This window comes from Poeciliopsis prolifica, unplaced genomic scaffold (assembly GCF_027474105.1).
Source record: "Poeciliopsis prolifica strain line A6 unplaced genomic scaffold, Auburn_PproV2 SCAFFOLD016, whole genome shotgun sequence".
NCBI lineage: Eukaryota > Metazoa > Chordata > Actinopteri > Cyprinodontiformes > Poeciliidae > Poeciliopsis > Poeciliopsis prolifica.
The window spans coordinates 5,066,982-5,080,627 of record NW_026562391.1 but is presented as its reverse complement, the minus strand read 5'-3'; the positions used below and the strand labels follow the sequence as shown (position 1 = coordinate 5,080,627).

Sequence of the window (13,646 nt, the reverse complement as noted above, 5' to 3'; positions counted from 1 at the left end):
GATTAAAATCGCTCATCGTTACAGCCGCAAAGTTCTGTGTGTTTTATTTAGATTGTGATAGAAAACAACAAAGCAATGCATGAATGTGAACAAGACGGAAATAAATTATGCCTGGCTTTTGACTTTGTTCTTGAAGTAAAAATGTGAAAACTGTGGTGCGCATTTGTGTCCAGCATCCCCGTCCCAAGTCTTAAAAAAAAATAACATTTTGGTTCATTTCTCTCTGTGTAACATCCCAAAGTCAATAGAGTGGATGGAGAAAATCTGTAACACATCGGTTTTCAAGTGCGTATTCCCACAAATGCTCTGGACTTTGACTAGGCCATTGTAACACATCGATATGCTTGGATCAAAACGTTGCTCTGGTTCTGTTTGAACCTTCGCCGCAGACTCGGAGCTTTTATTCCAGGTTATCTCCTTCTGTCTCCCCATCAACACAAACTAGATTCCCCACACCATGACGCTGCCACCACCATGTTTCACAGCAGGGATGTTTTATTTAGTAGTGATAGTATTGGAATAAAGTTGCAATCTTACAATATTTAATTAAAATTCATGTTTGATTTAAAGTGCTTATAGTGAAAAGACCTTAAACCTCTTTGTGCTTCAGTGTGGATGACTGGAACAGCTAAACAGCTGATTTCTGTTGTCACCAAGTTAAAAAAAAATCCAGAATTTCTCAATTGAAACTACTGATGAAGGAAGAAATTGTTTGTTTCCCCTGGCAGATTATATCACTTAAAACTAGTACTTTTTAAAAAAACGATCAGTATGAAAAATAAGCTACTTAAAAAAAGAAGCTCATATTCATTGCTCAAAACTTGCTTGTAAGTTGGTTTTGTCTTTTTTCAAGTAAGATATTTCCAGTGGAAACTAGACCAAACCCACTTGGTAATGTTTTACAGTTTTGCAGCGCACAATTAGTTGGGTTCAAGAAAATAAAACAATGATATTATTGTTTAATGAAGTTGAGAAATAGTATATGAACCCAAGTAGTACTTATTTTACTTTGTTTTGAATGGAAAACCAGAGTATATAATATTAATGTGGCATAAATCAGAAATGTTGCACATCTATTTATTTCCTTTCTTCTGACTGTTTAAAGTATTTGTATCCCAGATATCTGGTGACTATAGTGCACACTATGAGGGACAATGATCAGAAATGTAAGAGTGCATCTCCAACTATTCATTTGCGATCAATACTTTTTTTTTCTCACCGGTGACTCGGACAAGTACAGCGGCGCTTTCGGCCCAGGGCCCAGAGTCCTCGTAGCTGTCTCTGGCCCTGCAGCGGTAAGACCCAGAATCCTCCGCGCTGAGCCGAGTGAGGAGGAGGACTTGCTTGTGGTGGGACAGGACGGCCTGAGGCTGAATGTCCTCGGGCAGAAGGACGGAGTCGTTGAGGAGCCAGGAGAAGAGTGGGAACGTCCCTCTGCTGATGTGACAGCTCAGCCTGGCAGCGGTCAGCGTGGCCTCGGCGCTGTACAGATAGTCCACTTCCACTCTCACGTCCGCCCCGACCGGGACTGGAGAGACAGGAAGAGGATAACAGGAAGGCTATGAGCTCACGGTTTAGACAGAGTAAAATAATAATGAAAACAAACCGCAATAGTTTTGATTTATCTAGCTCGTCACAGGTGTTTCATTTTTCAAAGTCATATTTGTAACTTGTTACACATTCTGTTATTAATGTCAGAGTTCCAAACGAAACATTCGATTCACAGATTTAGAACACAAACTAAATATTTAGATTCCAGATTAAATATTCAGCTTAAACATTTAGCTCAGACTTAAACACTTAGTTGGTAAACTACATATTTAGTTTGCGAAACATTTAGCTGCAAAAGAAGTATTTATTTTGCAAAGTGATAATGTACAACTCACATTTTGTCTCAAAATATAGCAGCCTGTCATTGATTAATGATGAGAAATCAATAAATGGCTCCTGGTCAACGAGGGAACCAGCAGTGTGGCTCACAGAATGGCATTGATCCTGAACACGCGTCTCACCTACTTCCAGAGCGAGGGCCTCACTCTTCAGGTCCTGCACCTCCGTTCTGCCTCGGCACCGGGCCTCTCCCATGTTCAGCCCGATCACAACAGGAACGTCGAACCAGGCGGCGAGGGACTCTGCAGCCGCAGCAGACCTCACCTCCCTGTCGTCCAGCAGCAGAGAGAAGCTCACAGGTGGACTTCCTCTGGCGGACCGGCAGGTTACATTTCCATGGTAATTCTCCCCATCTTTGAAAACGGAGAAGGAAATTTCCGGTTTTGAGATCTTGACTGTGGAAAAGGAGGAGAAAGAAATGTAGAGAGAATGTATTTTAGAAGAAACTCAAACAACCCAACAATTTCACACAACAAATCCATTCAGGGATGAAGTTAAAAAAGAGTCGAAACTTGTCAGGTTGTTGTGAGGTTTGATTATTTGATTCTAGTTTTGACTTCTGTTCTTTGTTCACTTTAGTCTCATATTTTCATAGATCAGCCTCGTTTCTGCTTCACTTTAGTCCTTCTTAGTGCCTAGTTGTTGTTTTTTTTGCCAGCTCCCATGTTAGTGCTCCCTCTCTCCCCTCACACCTGAAACCTGTTTCTAATCACCACAACTGGATTTAGGTTCACCGCCACGCATCATGACAAAACCCTTCATACGAAGACATGCAACATGCATGAAATACCGTTTTGTTGGCATTTACCTTTGACTGTCACCTTGACCTCTGCGCTGGTTGAATACCTGCTGATGTCTTGCACCACAGACCAGGCAACGCAGCTGTAGCTTCCCTCCTGGTCCACAGTCACCTCCTCCATCACAAGTTTGTTCCCAGCGATTAGGAATCCAGCGGTCGATGAGGTCACTTCCTTCCTGTTGAAGTGCCAGGTGTACTTAAGGTCGGACCCTCGCTCAACGTCGCAGCTCATGACAATTCTTGACCCCTCATAGCCAACCGGCGGAAAGGGCTCAGAGGTCACTCTTGTGTTTGATGGCGGAGCTGGACACAAATAAGGTAAAGAGCATTAGGCTGAGCGTGAAGCTTGGGAACGATCAGCAGAACCCAGACTGGTCCAATACTTACTGACTACAGTCAGTTTGATCCTGTTGCTGAGTCCTGGTTTCCCTCCAGCAGACGCCATGCACTGATACGAGCCGCCGGAAGCTGCTTTCACTTTCAGGGGAAACACTGCAGGTTTGTGGCTGACTTCTGTGGCGACCAGGATACGAGGACCCCTTATCAGCCTGTAGGCGACCCGAGAGGACAAGCTGGGGGCAGAACAGCGGAAGACCACCCTGGTGTTGAGGTAGGCTCTGTCAGGGCCAGACAGGACCGGACGGAGAGAACCTGGCTCACCTGCAGATTCAAGTCAAACTTATCATAAAGAATGGAGTATAGCTAATGTGTATATATATCCTCAAAATCTTTATGACAAAACTACCAGAAGGGTCAAGTTGAAATAAGCACTCACTGCAGTAAGAGAAAGTTAGTGGTGGTCACCCCCCAAGAAAAGTGTGCATTTATGACGATGTATCAAAATATGATATGCTGACAATCTGAGAGAGTTGATTACAGATGTCCTGGCATTACAGATTAAGTCTTAATGTTTTAGGATTTATCTTGAAATAGTGCATTCGACCTTTGATCTTTCATGCGTTTTGACTTTGGTTTCATATTTTAACATCGGTTCTCATCTTTCTGTGTAGTGATGAATGTACAACAATTTCCCTTCTTGTTTTCACTTGATCCCTTTATGGAGTTAAGCTCAACTGACACTTTATTATATGCTAGTGATGGATTGGCAACTAAACCTTACTCCCCATAGCCCAGATTAAGCATTGAAGCTTCCATTATACCAAATTGTAGCTGGTGAGTTGGTTGGATTTTATCAAACCTTGCAACTGTTAAAGGTTGCTACCGGTTACTCACCCCGTGTTTTCTGTCTAACACCTATAATGAGATTTTGTTTTTTTGTTGATAATCAGCAAGCCAAAGTGAACACAAGAAGTCAGAAAACTTTGTTTCTCAATTTTTGCCACACTGTTCATAAAGTGCACCAAAGTATTTGAAGAGTTTTCACCGGTTGAGAGAAAACACTGCTCCATATCTGAACGATCGCACTTACCTATCGTGACAGGCAAACTTGCTAGAGCTAAAAAACCCACAAAAAAAAAAAAAAAAAAAACAGGAAACAAATCAACAACACAAGACAGAAGGAACCATTCAGATCTTATTAAGTCCCAAATTACTCACCCAGAATTGGCAGTAAATATAAAATGAGATGGTTCTTCATAACAAGACTATGAATGTGTCTTTGGCATGGTCCTTTCTGCATGGATGTCTCTTTGCATGTGCATGTGTAGGAGTGAGTCAAGGCATGGTGCTAGGACACATATGTTGTGTGGAGATAACATAACAGAGGGGATGTTTTGCTATGACGTCATACAAAGAGCCTGAAAAACATGCAATTAGTGCAAAAAGGTTTAATAGACACACAAATAAAAACATTTACAGCCTCTTGAATAATATTAAATTAACATTTAGGAAGAATACGGAGCTCTATTTTTCATTTGCAGAGGTTAATAGGCCTGTCATTAATGTGAACACTGATGAAAGGCCTTCCAGCAGCATGTACACTGTTATTAGCTTCAACTCAGGTGTATAAAATGCTTGCAAGAATAATCTGAAAATGTCTTTTTACAGAGTTGGGTCACGGAGAGAAGCCTTCTTGATTTCCATCATTTCCAGATGAGAATAAGCTGGGAGCCTCAGGGAGCGTCAGGGAGGGGGTTTTCCTGCTCCACAGCAGCAGGACGGGCTCTGTTGGGGTTCTTCGGACCTCTTAGTAAGGTGGCATGCTGCTTCACCAGGAACCGTTTATCTGAGCTGCACTGTGGGAGGACAACAGCAAGAACATTAACACAAACAGGACAGAAGCTCAAACAGCGCAGATAAAAAGTTAAAATGACGAGAGCTGCGTTAAATGAATGTTTCCTTCTTTCACAAAAATGAACCGGCTTGTCCCCACAGTTACTCAGTTTTCTTTGCGTCATGCTAATCCTGACACTGAACAGGATTAAAACAAAGTGTAAAATGTTACCCGCTTTTTATGTCGAGGCAGAAACCCTGTAAATTTTGTATCAGCATGCTATAAGAATCATACAAATATTACCATAATCAGCATGTCTTTGAGCCTTTGGATTGCCTTCTGGTTGGCGCGTCCTCGTGACACGTAAGACGTCAGGATGATGCTGAGGACACAAAACGTTGCGTTTTTATTCCGCATAATATCTAATCTCCAGTCAGATTAATGCAGAGCTGATGGACAACAACCACACAACGTGGTTGGCAGCTTGCGAAAGCATTCAGACCTCTTCCAAATAAACTGATTTTATGGGATTTTATGTGACGTAGCGACACAAAGTGGACCATCGTACATAAAGTAGAAGAAAGGGAAGCGCAATTTTGGGAATTGTTGTACAAATAAGAATCTGGAAGCTGTTATAGTTATTCATCCATTTTGAATCAGTCTCTTCCACTGAATTACTTCATGAAGTTTGTAACATGACGAAATATGAAGAGATGTTCAGGGTGTTCTGGTGCCTCCTGTGGGCAGTAACTTGTTTTCAAACAGGAAAAGCTGCATTCTTCACTGTGATGAAAGGTGATTCCTAATGTAACTTACATCTCAGCTAGCAGGAGGGGCAGGGCGAAGGCTTGTGAGGACAAGTACTTGAGAACGTTCTGGACTGAGATGGGAAGACTTGCCACGCAGGTGTGTGTCACGGTGAGCACAGTTTCATTTTTAAGTGGCCCACAGGAGATCCTGAAGCAGGAGACAGAGAGAAAACTCTGTATCAATAAAAAAAGGGTGATAAGTAAAAAGAAACAATTTGAACATTTTTAGACACAGAGCTGTTCCTGAAGCATACAGCGTCGTATTGTGTACACTGAGAGAAAGAGCAATGGAACGAGGCGTACGTGTTCGTTCCCAGGTGGAAGTCAATGATCGGTGCGGCTGCAGCCATGAGGAGACCCAGCAACAGCATGAAGTGGAACAAAACTGAAGAGTTGGAGGCTCGAAACATCCGCTGCTTCGCCTCGCAACACTGCAGGACATTAAACTGAAGAAACACACGGAAACACGCAGAGATATGAGTTTTATTCCCACTTCACCGCTGCCAGTGCTTCAAGGCTACGAATCAACAAGTTGATATCGATTACAAAAAGTAAAATGTAGATTTGTTTTTAGTGCCAAATGATAAGGAAAAGGGTAAAGGGTCATCTCCATTATTAGGATAAACATTTCTGAATAATCTTTAATACTGGCATCCAGACGGAAACAAGAACAGCAGCAACACAAGGACTCCTGTCTTAGTAGCTTTTTATTTATAAAACTAAAGAAGTTTATTTTCACCAGACCCACTGAAATTTAAACTGACATTGCTAAGCTAACTGGTTGCTAGCTTTATAACAAACTGCTTAGGAGGTGGTAAAGGAACGGGAAACATCTTCAATCATATATACTTAAATAAAATATATACATACTACTGCATGAAACCTGCTTGCCTGTCCAGTCTCCTGGTGTCATTAGTTAGATTTTTTAAAAGTTACATTAGGAATATTAACAACACAAGTGGGGTGCATTAGTCAGGCATAACATTATGACCACCGGCAGGTGAAATGAAAAACTTTGCAGTGATTATTTATTCATGACAGAACCCTGCTAGTGGGTGGGATGTGTTGAGCAGCAACAACGCCTGCAGATCAAAGAGGTTTGTGCTGTTCATGAGACAGAAAATGCACCCGAGTTTGTTGAATGCAGGGCTGCATAGCCACAAACCAATCAATGTGCTCACCCTGGTCATAATGTTATGCCTGATCAATTTAATCGATCACGCGAATCTCTTGTTTCTGTCTGCTACCTTTTGGATATAGAAGATCACCAAGAGGCTGACTACTCCGATCATTGGCAGCAGGGGGCAGTAGTAGACTCCCACCCACAACACGGTTTGGATGTAGACCAGATCCAGAACTTTGAACGGGATCAGGAACCGCTGCCTCCCGCACAGCCGGACCAGCAGGCATGTTGGGTGCTTCTTCTGCAAAAGCCTGGCAAACCAGCAGGTACAGAAGCACATTCATCAGCTTGGTAAAGCATCGAGCATGCGTGGGCTTTCCGTTGAAATCGTCACAATGACTGTGAAAGAAACTGAGTGATCTCATGCAAACCCACTTCCTGGGGTAGTTCACCAAAAAAGTGTTGCAGAAATTGGTGAGGAAGTTGAAGATGCACAGTTTGTACATCTGAATGCCAATGTGGTTTTCCCTGCACAGACGCTGCAAAGAAACACACACAAAAATAATCAAGTTAAAAGGAGAATTGTTTGTTTTTTGAAAAAAAAGTGCCAGTAGTTTTAGTGAAGAATTTACTCCGAAACCGAAGTCCGCGCTCATAATATATGCCGATCAATTCTAAATCTTTAAATCATTGCCAAGTTTAACAGACTAACTCAGACCAGGTTAGTTTTATGGAGGTAAAACATTACCTACTCCTTCCACTTTCACTTACATTTCCTACTGATGTTGATGTTTTGAAGAGGAAAAATAAGTAGATCCCCAGGGAAGCCAGCTTCAAGAAGATACTCCTGAATAAAAGACAAGGTGAACCCTTGTGGCCTCGCATGTGTAACTTTCACAAGGCGTTTGTCTCCTTCTGCCTCTCACCTCACAAGTGTTGCATTCACTTGAACGGTCAGAGAGTAATCCTCGAAAGACGAGATCTTGCGGAACATCTGAGGGAGGACGAGGTCCACAAAGGTGATGGTGATGGGAGAAAGATACTGAAGGATCAGCTTGAGAATCCAAACTTGATTCCACTATGAAAAACAGACAGACATTAGGGATTTTTTCAAACAACATTTATCCATGTATTTGCTGCAGAAATGCAAAACTTCGGGCTGAAATCCTTGCCTCTTTGAGGGATACGTTTGTGGAGAAGTAGATGAGGGTGAACGCGCCACCGAGCAGAAAGACAACAATCAGGTTGAGGATGAACCTCAGCAGGTAGAGGCGCAGCTTTTGTCCCAGAGTCCTTTGAGCCTTTCTCATGTTAAAGTTCATCTCCTCCAGGAAGAGCTGCCAAACATGTTTGCAGCATAAATGCCTAGATCAATATTTACTGTAGGTCACCAAGATGCACACGAGTAACTTCCTGTGATGTGATTTTTATATAGTATCAAAGATCACACCTAAATGTTGCCACATGTTATTTTAATTTGTTTCGGAAACAAGGGGAGGAAGTACTTTCCTAGTGAGGCCTGAGGTACAAATTCAGGCGATAAATAAGCTGTTTGCCTCTTGCAAATTTAAATTTTTTTAAAATAAGGTATTAAATACTTTAAAGCTGCAGGAAATTTTCAAAAATATGTTTTTTACATATCATTATGCCCTGACAGTATGAATCTTCCACCTCCTCACAGTGCAACTGCTGCCATCTCTCTGAAACAACCAGTCAGAACCAAGAGGAGGGTCTTGGAGCTGTCAATCATGCCTGTGTATGCACCACTCACACCCTCTGTCCTTTCTCTCTTCAATGCATTATGTCGCCATTAGCACATTAAGCAGAGGATACACAAGACCCTCTTCCTGTTGTTCCTGACAAATGGAGTTGGTAGCACTGGGAGAAGCTACCTGTTTCCATAGATTATCTTTCTCTTGTCATGCTGTCAGGACGTATGAGGAGATTTTTTTTTAAGTTACATATTGCAGCTTTAAGTGGTTCAAAGGTCTCCTGAGTGACACATTTGGTCAAGTCATATATAAAGAAGACAACAACACAACAGAACAAAAATGTCAATAGAAATAAATACAAGTTAGAGTTAATTTGACTGAGGATGAAACAGGGACCTTAAATTCAAAATAACAGGAAAATAACAAAAATATTTTGACCACACTTGTTTGAAATAATCAATGGTCTAAAGTATGTTTGGACAGTTGCATATAGAAGGGTGGAGCTGTACCTTTTTTTTTTTTTTGGCACATTGACAGGCATCGTTTTGTTTGTTTGTTTGTTTGTTTTTTTACAACCCAGCTCCTGATTTCTTAGTTTTCTATGTATTTTGGATGTGCAAAACTTAACACGCCTCTGTAAAAAGATTCCCATCAGGAGGATTGAAATGGTTGCATTCTGCACAGATGCGTCTTCGCTTTCCAACATTCGGCTCACAGCAGAGTTTCGAATTGTTGCTGTGAAGACTGTACTGTTTGATACACACTGTGTGTTGCCCTGCATTTTGTTTTCTAGCATCAGGAGGCTGTTATCTGCAGCTGTGTCTCCTCACTCACCTGGAGGTCATTCCTGATGAAGCTGTGCTTGAGCTTTGCATAATCTGGATGACGGATGCTGTAGTCCCAGCCACAAAAGACCTTAAAGTTCACGTTCATGCTGGTTCGCTTCTCGAGCATCCAGATGTGCTTGTAGCCAACAGTTGTTCTGCAAGAGGAGAAAAAACATACACACCAAGGATTAAATGTCTGAAGGTTTGTGTGATGTAGAAAAATGTGAATGTTCCGCATCATTTTTTCCACCTTGTATTTGACATAATCCTGCAGAAGTGAATTGTACCTTCATTTGACAATATTTGTCCACTGTATAGCAAAGGTTTTCTAGATCTGTGAAGCTGAGAGCAAACCTCTGGTCCCAAGTTTTCCGTCATATTTACCAATTTCCTCTGGTAAAACACATTTCTGCGGGTTTCTCTCTTCATTTGTGGCCTTTTAGGTACTGAAAGTTTTGAGCCAAAGCTGCTCACACATTTCTCCACCCGGCCCCAAAAAATTGGCCGTTCTATCTAAAGAAAAATAATCCCAAAGAATGATGCTTCCGCCACCGTGCTTTACTGCGAGTTCTGTTACAGAAGCGTGTTGCTTTGGTTCTGAGACTGGAGCATATCCTGAAATAGTTTTCTGTTCTTCAGAATGTTTTCTTGTCAAGGTCTGAGTGTTTTCTTTGGAAGAAAAGACATCTGTCTTCAGCTCCACTGTTTGGTGCAGAAAAGTGGAAAATAAAGGAAATTGATGTCACAAGCAAAACACAACCATTCGCTGTATGCTTCTTCTTCCTGGGCTAATTCTCCTTTTTTACTTTCTGAAGTCGTTGTTGACTAGCCTCTCTGTGGAGTGAAAGCTACATAAGGTAGGTTAAAAAAAATGAGCATCTTCCCCGTGACAGACACCTCTAGACAAAGAGACTGTTTTGATCAAGTCGCATAGATTGTGTCCTGTCAACATTTGCCTTTCAGCTGTGTTTTACAGTCCAGCTAAAAGAGGCAAATGTTTTAAAATGAACCTTTGAGGTTTCATTTTCTAAGTCTGGCATTTTAACAGGCACATTTTTGACATCCCACATAAACGGAAGATGATTGATGTTCCTGCAGCATGGCTGTGGTTTACTAACCTGCGGACCACCATGATGAGACTAAGGAAGATGATGCTGAGGATCCCAGCCAGGTAAAGCAGGGGTGTGTTCAGGCAGTCGAGATCCAGAGAGCCTCTGGTGTAAAAGCCAAAGAAAACAGGCGAACGAGCCAGAAATCCCTGGTTTAACAGAAGCAGAAGACGTGCTCGTGTGTGGTATATCGCAGGTATCTTTTGTTTCAAATTAAAATATGTTTATGTTTTTTTTTCATGAATTAGTATCCATGCACAGAATAATAACTCCTACCGATCCCAGGAGGAAGTCTAACACAGAGTCGTTTCCGCCAAATCGCAACCATTCTGTGAAATAACAGAGATTTAACTTCACATATGTCTCAACTGCATTTCTGCTTTATACTTTATTCCAGAGGTGGGTTAAATATAACTATACCTCTGCTGTTTGTGCCATAAAACCCTGTGGGCCCCAGGATGAAGCCCCCGATCAGAGCACAGTGCAGCAGGTTCAAGTAGATCAGATATCTGAGGAACACAAAGTAGGACTTCACTCCGATGCCACACCTCCCTGAAAATCAACAAAAAAAACCCAAAAAACAACAGGATCAAAAAGGTGCGTAAAAGAAACGAAGGTCTTCAAAGTCTCTGTTCAGTGTTACCTTGAATAATGTGGAGTGTGTGTTTCCAAGGCAAGAAACTGGCTCCCGCCTCCCTCATGTGAGCCCAGATCCTCTTCCTGTTGATGCTCTGGCTCCGCCTCCATGACTCCCAGAAACCAATGTCGCTGATCTGCATTTTCCTCCTTTCCCTAATTGACAGCAAATGTATATTTTTACATACTTAACATGCCATACATCCAAACGTTAAAGGACACAAAGTTAAACTTAAGTATGTGTAACATTATTCTGAATCTCACTGAGATTAAAACCTTTTAGTTTAAGTAAATTAAATTAACTCTGAGCTCCTCCTGGATGACAGAACTTCTCACCTAAACCTTTAAGCTGAGCCTGACCTTTTCAGGAAGCTCAAGCAGTTTATGGTTATATTAAATATGATTATAAATGTCTGCAAACAGCAGAATTTGAAGAATGTTGGAGCGACGCTCTGAAACTATTAACATTTTGCAAATACTAACATTTTTGGTAAACCAGGATCTAAAACAGAAAAGTACATCAGTACTCACATGAGTCTGATATATCTTTTATTTAGGGAATGTCAGCATTTGGTTAATTTGTATTAAAGTGAAGGTCCAACTTATTTTATCACAATCCCTGCAATTCAAATCTGTCACACATGGAAAGTATTTGGGATATTGCTTCATAGCTTTTGCAATTATTTGAAGTTTTATTGAAAAGAAATGCTTATCTGCATTATAATTAGTTTATTTTTTCATTGTCTGCAAATTATTCACTTAGCATATGAGCATTTACATATGAGTTTCAGTTTTGTGGAGACACTCTGCTCCCGTGCCGAATGATTGCTAATCTTTACTTTGGTAAACGACTGAATCACTTCGTTCTCTGACCACAGTTACAAAATCCTGGACGTCCTGAACTGTTGCTGCCTGAAATCCACTCAACAGCATGAAAACATCCAGAACTTCAGCTTCAAGATTCTCACCAAAGTTTGTTTAGAAAATAGTTGAACTAAAAAACAAAAGATGTATATTTTGCTAAAAAAAACAGTAAGTTTGTTCTACTTTGGAGAACCTTTTTTTTTTAGCACCAACAACTAATAATATTTGAATCAAGTGCAAGTTGTGACCCCCAAATTTACTTTGCATTTACTGCAGAAGATCCACTTTCAGAAAACAGGCCTTTACAGCTCTATAGGTTTTAAACAAGTTTAGAATAAAAAATTATATGTTCACAAAATGTTCCCACCTTGCGCTCCTCTTCCCCTGCATACAAATGGGCAGGTTTCGCAGCGGCTGCAGAGACAGCTTGTCTCTGGGTCCTCTTGACTGGTTCTCTGTGCCGAAGGCCTCCTCGGGTCGCGGGCCACCCTGGTAGACCTCGCTGGTTTTCAGCGTGCCATAGCTGTCCTGCTGGGACCGGACAGCCTGGACACTGGGCAGCAGGTCAAATATCTCTGTCTGGTAGTACTCACATGAGTCTGACGACAGGGTGGACTCGATGCTTTCATCTGGTAGGACAGCAAAAGGTAAATCAGCACAACGCATGTTGAATTTATGCAAAATGGAAATCCGTTTCCGCACAATTTAGGGAAATTTATAAAAAATCGGTCACCATGTAGCAAAATGTTATCTTCTGGGACAGATTAAAGCATTTTAACAATATAGAGTCCTGCCAAAATCCAAAATTGAATTAGTCCTGAGTCCTTTGAAAATTTACAAGCTTTGGTGTAATTTCCTGATTTGATAAGTGTAAGCAAAGAAATATCTGAATCCAGATTAAATGGAACAATAATCAGAGGCTCAGCAGCAAATCTACATCTGAACAAGTAAAGAGAAAGGAGCCGAGTCAAAGTCCAGCACATCTCCATCATCTTCAGCCTCATTCTGATCAAAAGGAGAAGAGGTGACTTTAGGGTGTGACTTAAAAGTCTAGTTTTGAAAATAACTAAATACAGACTAACCAGCTCAACAGAGAACCAAGCACATAAACTTTTGTTTCATGGAACAGTGCAAAACACAGGCCTCCTGTGAGTGAATAATTCTGATCGCCTTACGCACATTTGCAGAGAATACGAGCTCTCTCATCTCATTTGTCACGCACCCCAAGTTGAAAAATCTATGTTTTTATTACCTGACAAGAGTCTCATGAAGTTCACCGTTTTCTGGGCCTCCATTTTCTCCCCCGCACTTCCTCTTTAATGGCAAACCAAGCTGTCCGTCTTCATGAGCAACACATACCGTCGACTTCTCTGCTTGAGCTGCAACTCAAAGTTTCAAAAAAGTGAAAAGTCACTTCCGAGTCCTGCATCAAAATACCCCGCTTCACGCCTCGCAGCCGACGCCATGCAGAAGTGAACAGCTGACCGGCTCTGTCTCACGCTTCTGGGTCTGCTTCCTTTTCTCAAGGTGGAGCAGGTGTAAAAATTGGTCCAAACTGAGGCTGAAGTTTGACAGATCGCAGGAAGTCACGTGACAGGATGCAGACTGTTGAGTTCACTTGACAAGAAGAAATGCACAAACAGGTTTAGGGAAGTAATGAGATTAAACCTTGATGTATGATAACATATTGACTCATGACTGACT

The 13,646-nt window shown here is 41.5% G+C and overlaps 1 protein-coding gene across 2 annotated transcripts; it reads right to left on the bottom strand.

Annotated features, from left to right (window-relative positions):
• Positions 1–3,242: 3,242 nt before the first annotated feature.
• tmc8 (transmembrane channel-like 8) lies at positions 3,243–13,466 on the bottom strand. 2 transcript variants are annotated; one of them, XM_055041510.1, is made up of 18 exons: positions 13,195–13,466; positions 12,310–12,571; positions 11,086–11,234; positions 10,863–10,994; positions 10,719–10,771; positions 10,452–10,591; positions 9,341–9,488; positions 7,967–8,131; positions 7,721–7,872; positions 7,566–7,641; positions 7,230–7,333; positions 6,919–7,105; positions 5,975–6,117; positions 5,679–5,819; positions 5,166–5,244; positions 4,247–4,884; positions 4,119–4,145; positions 3,291–3,349 (listed from the first exon to the last, which is right to left on the bottom strand). In XM_055041510.1, exons 1-16 carry the CDS (start codon positions 13,235–13,237, stop codon positions 4,762–4,764), a joined length of 2,097 nt encoding a protein of 698 aa, XP_054897485.1. In that variant the 5' UTR covers positions 13,238–13,466; the 3' UTR covers positions 3,291–3,349; positions 4,119–4,145; positions 4,247–4,761. The 2 variants fall into 2 exon arrangements, with proteins under 2 accessions (XP_054897486.1, XP_054897485.1); XM_055041511.1 differs by lacking the exon at positions 4,119–4,145 and having other exon boundaries at positions 3,243–3,349.
• Between the last annotated feature and the right edge of the window lie 180 nt (positions 13,467–13,646).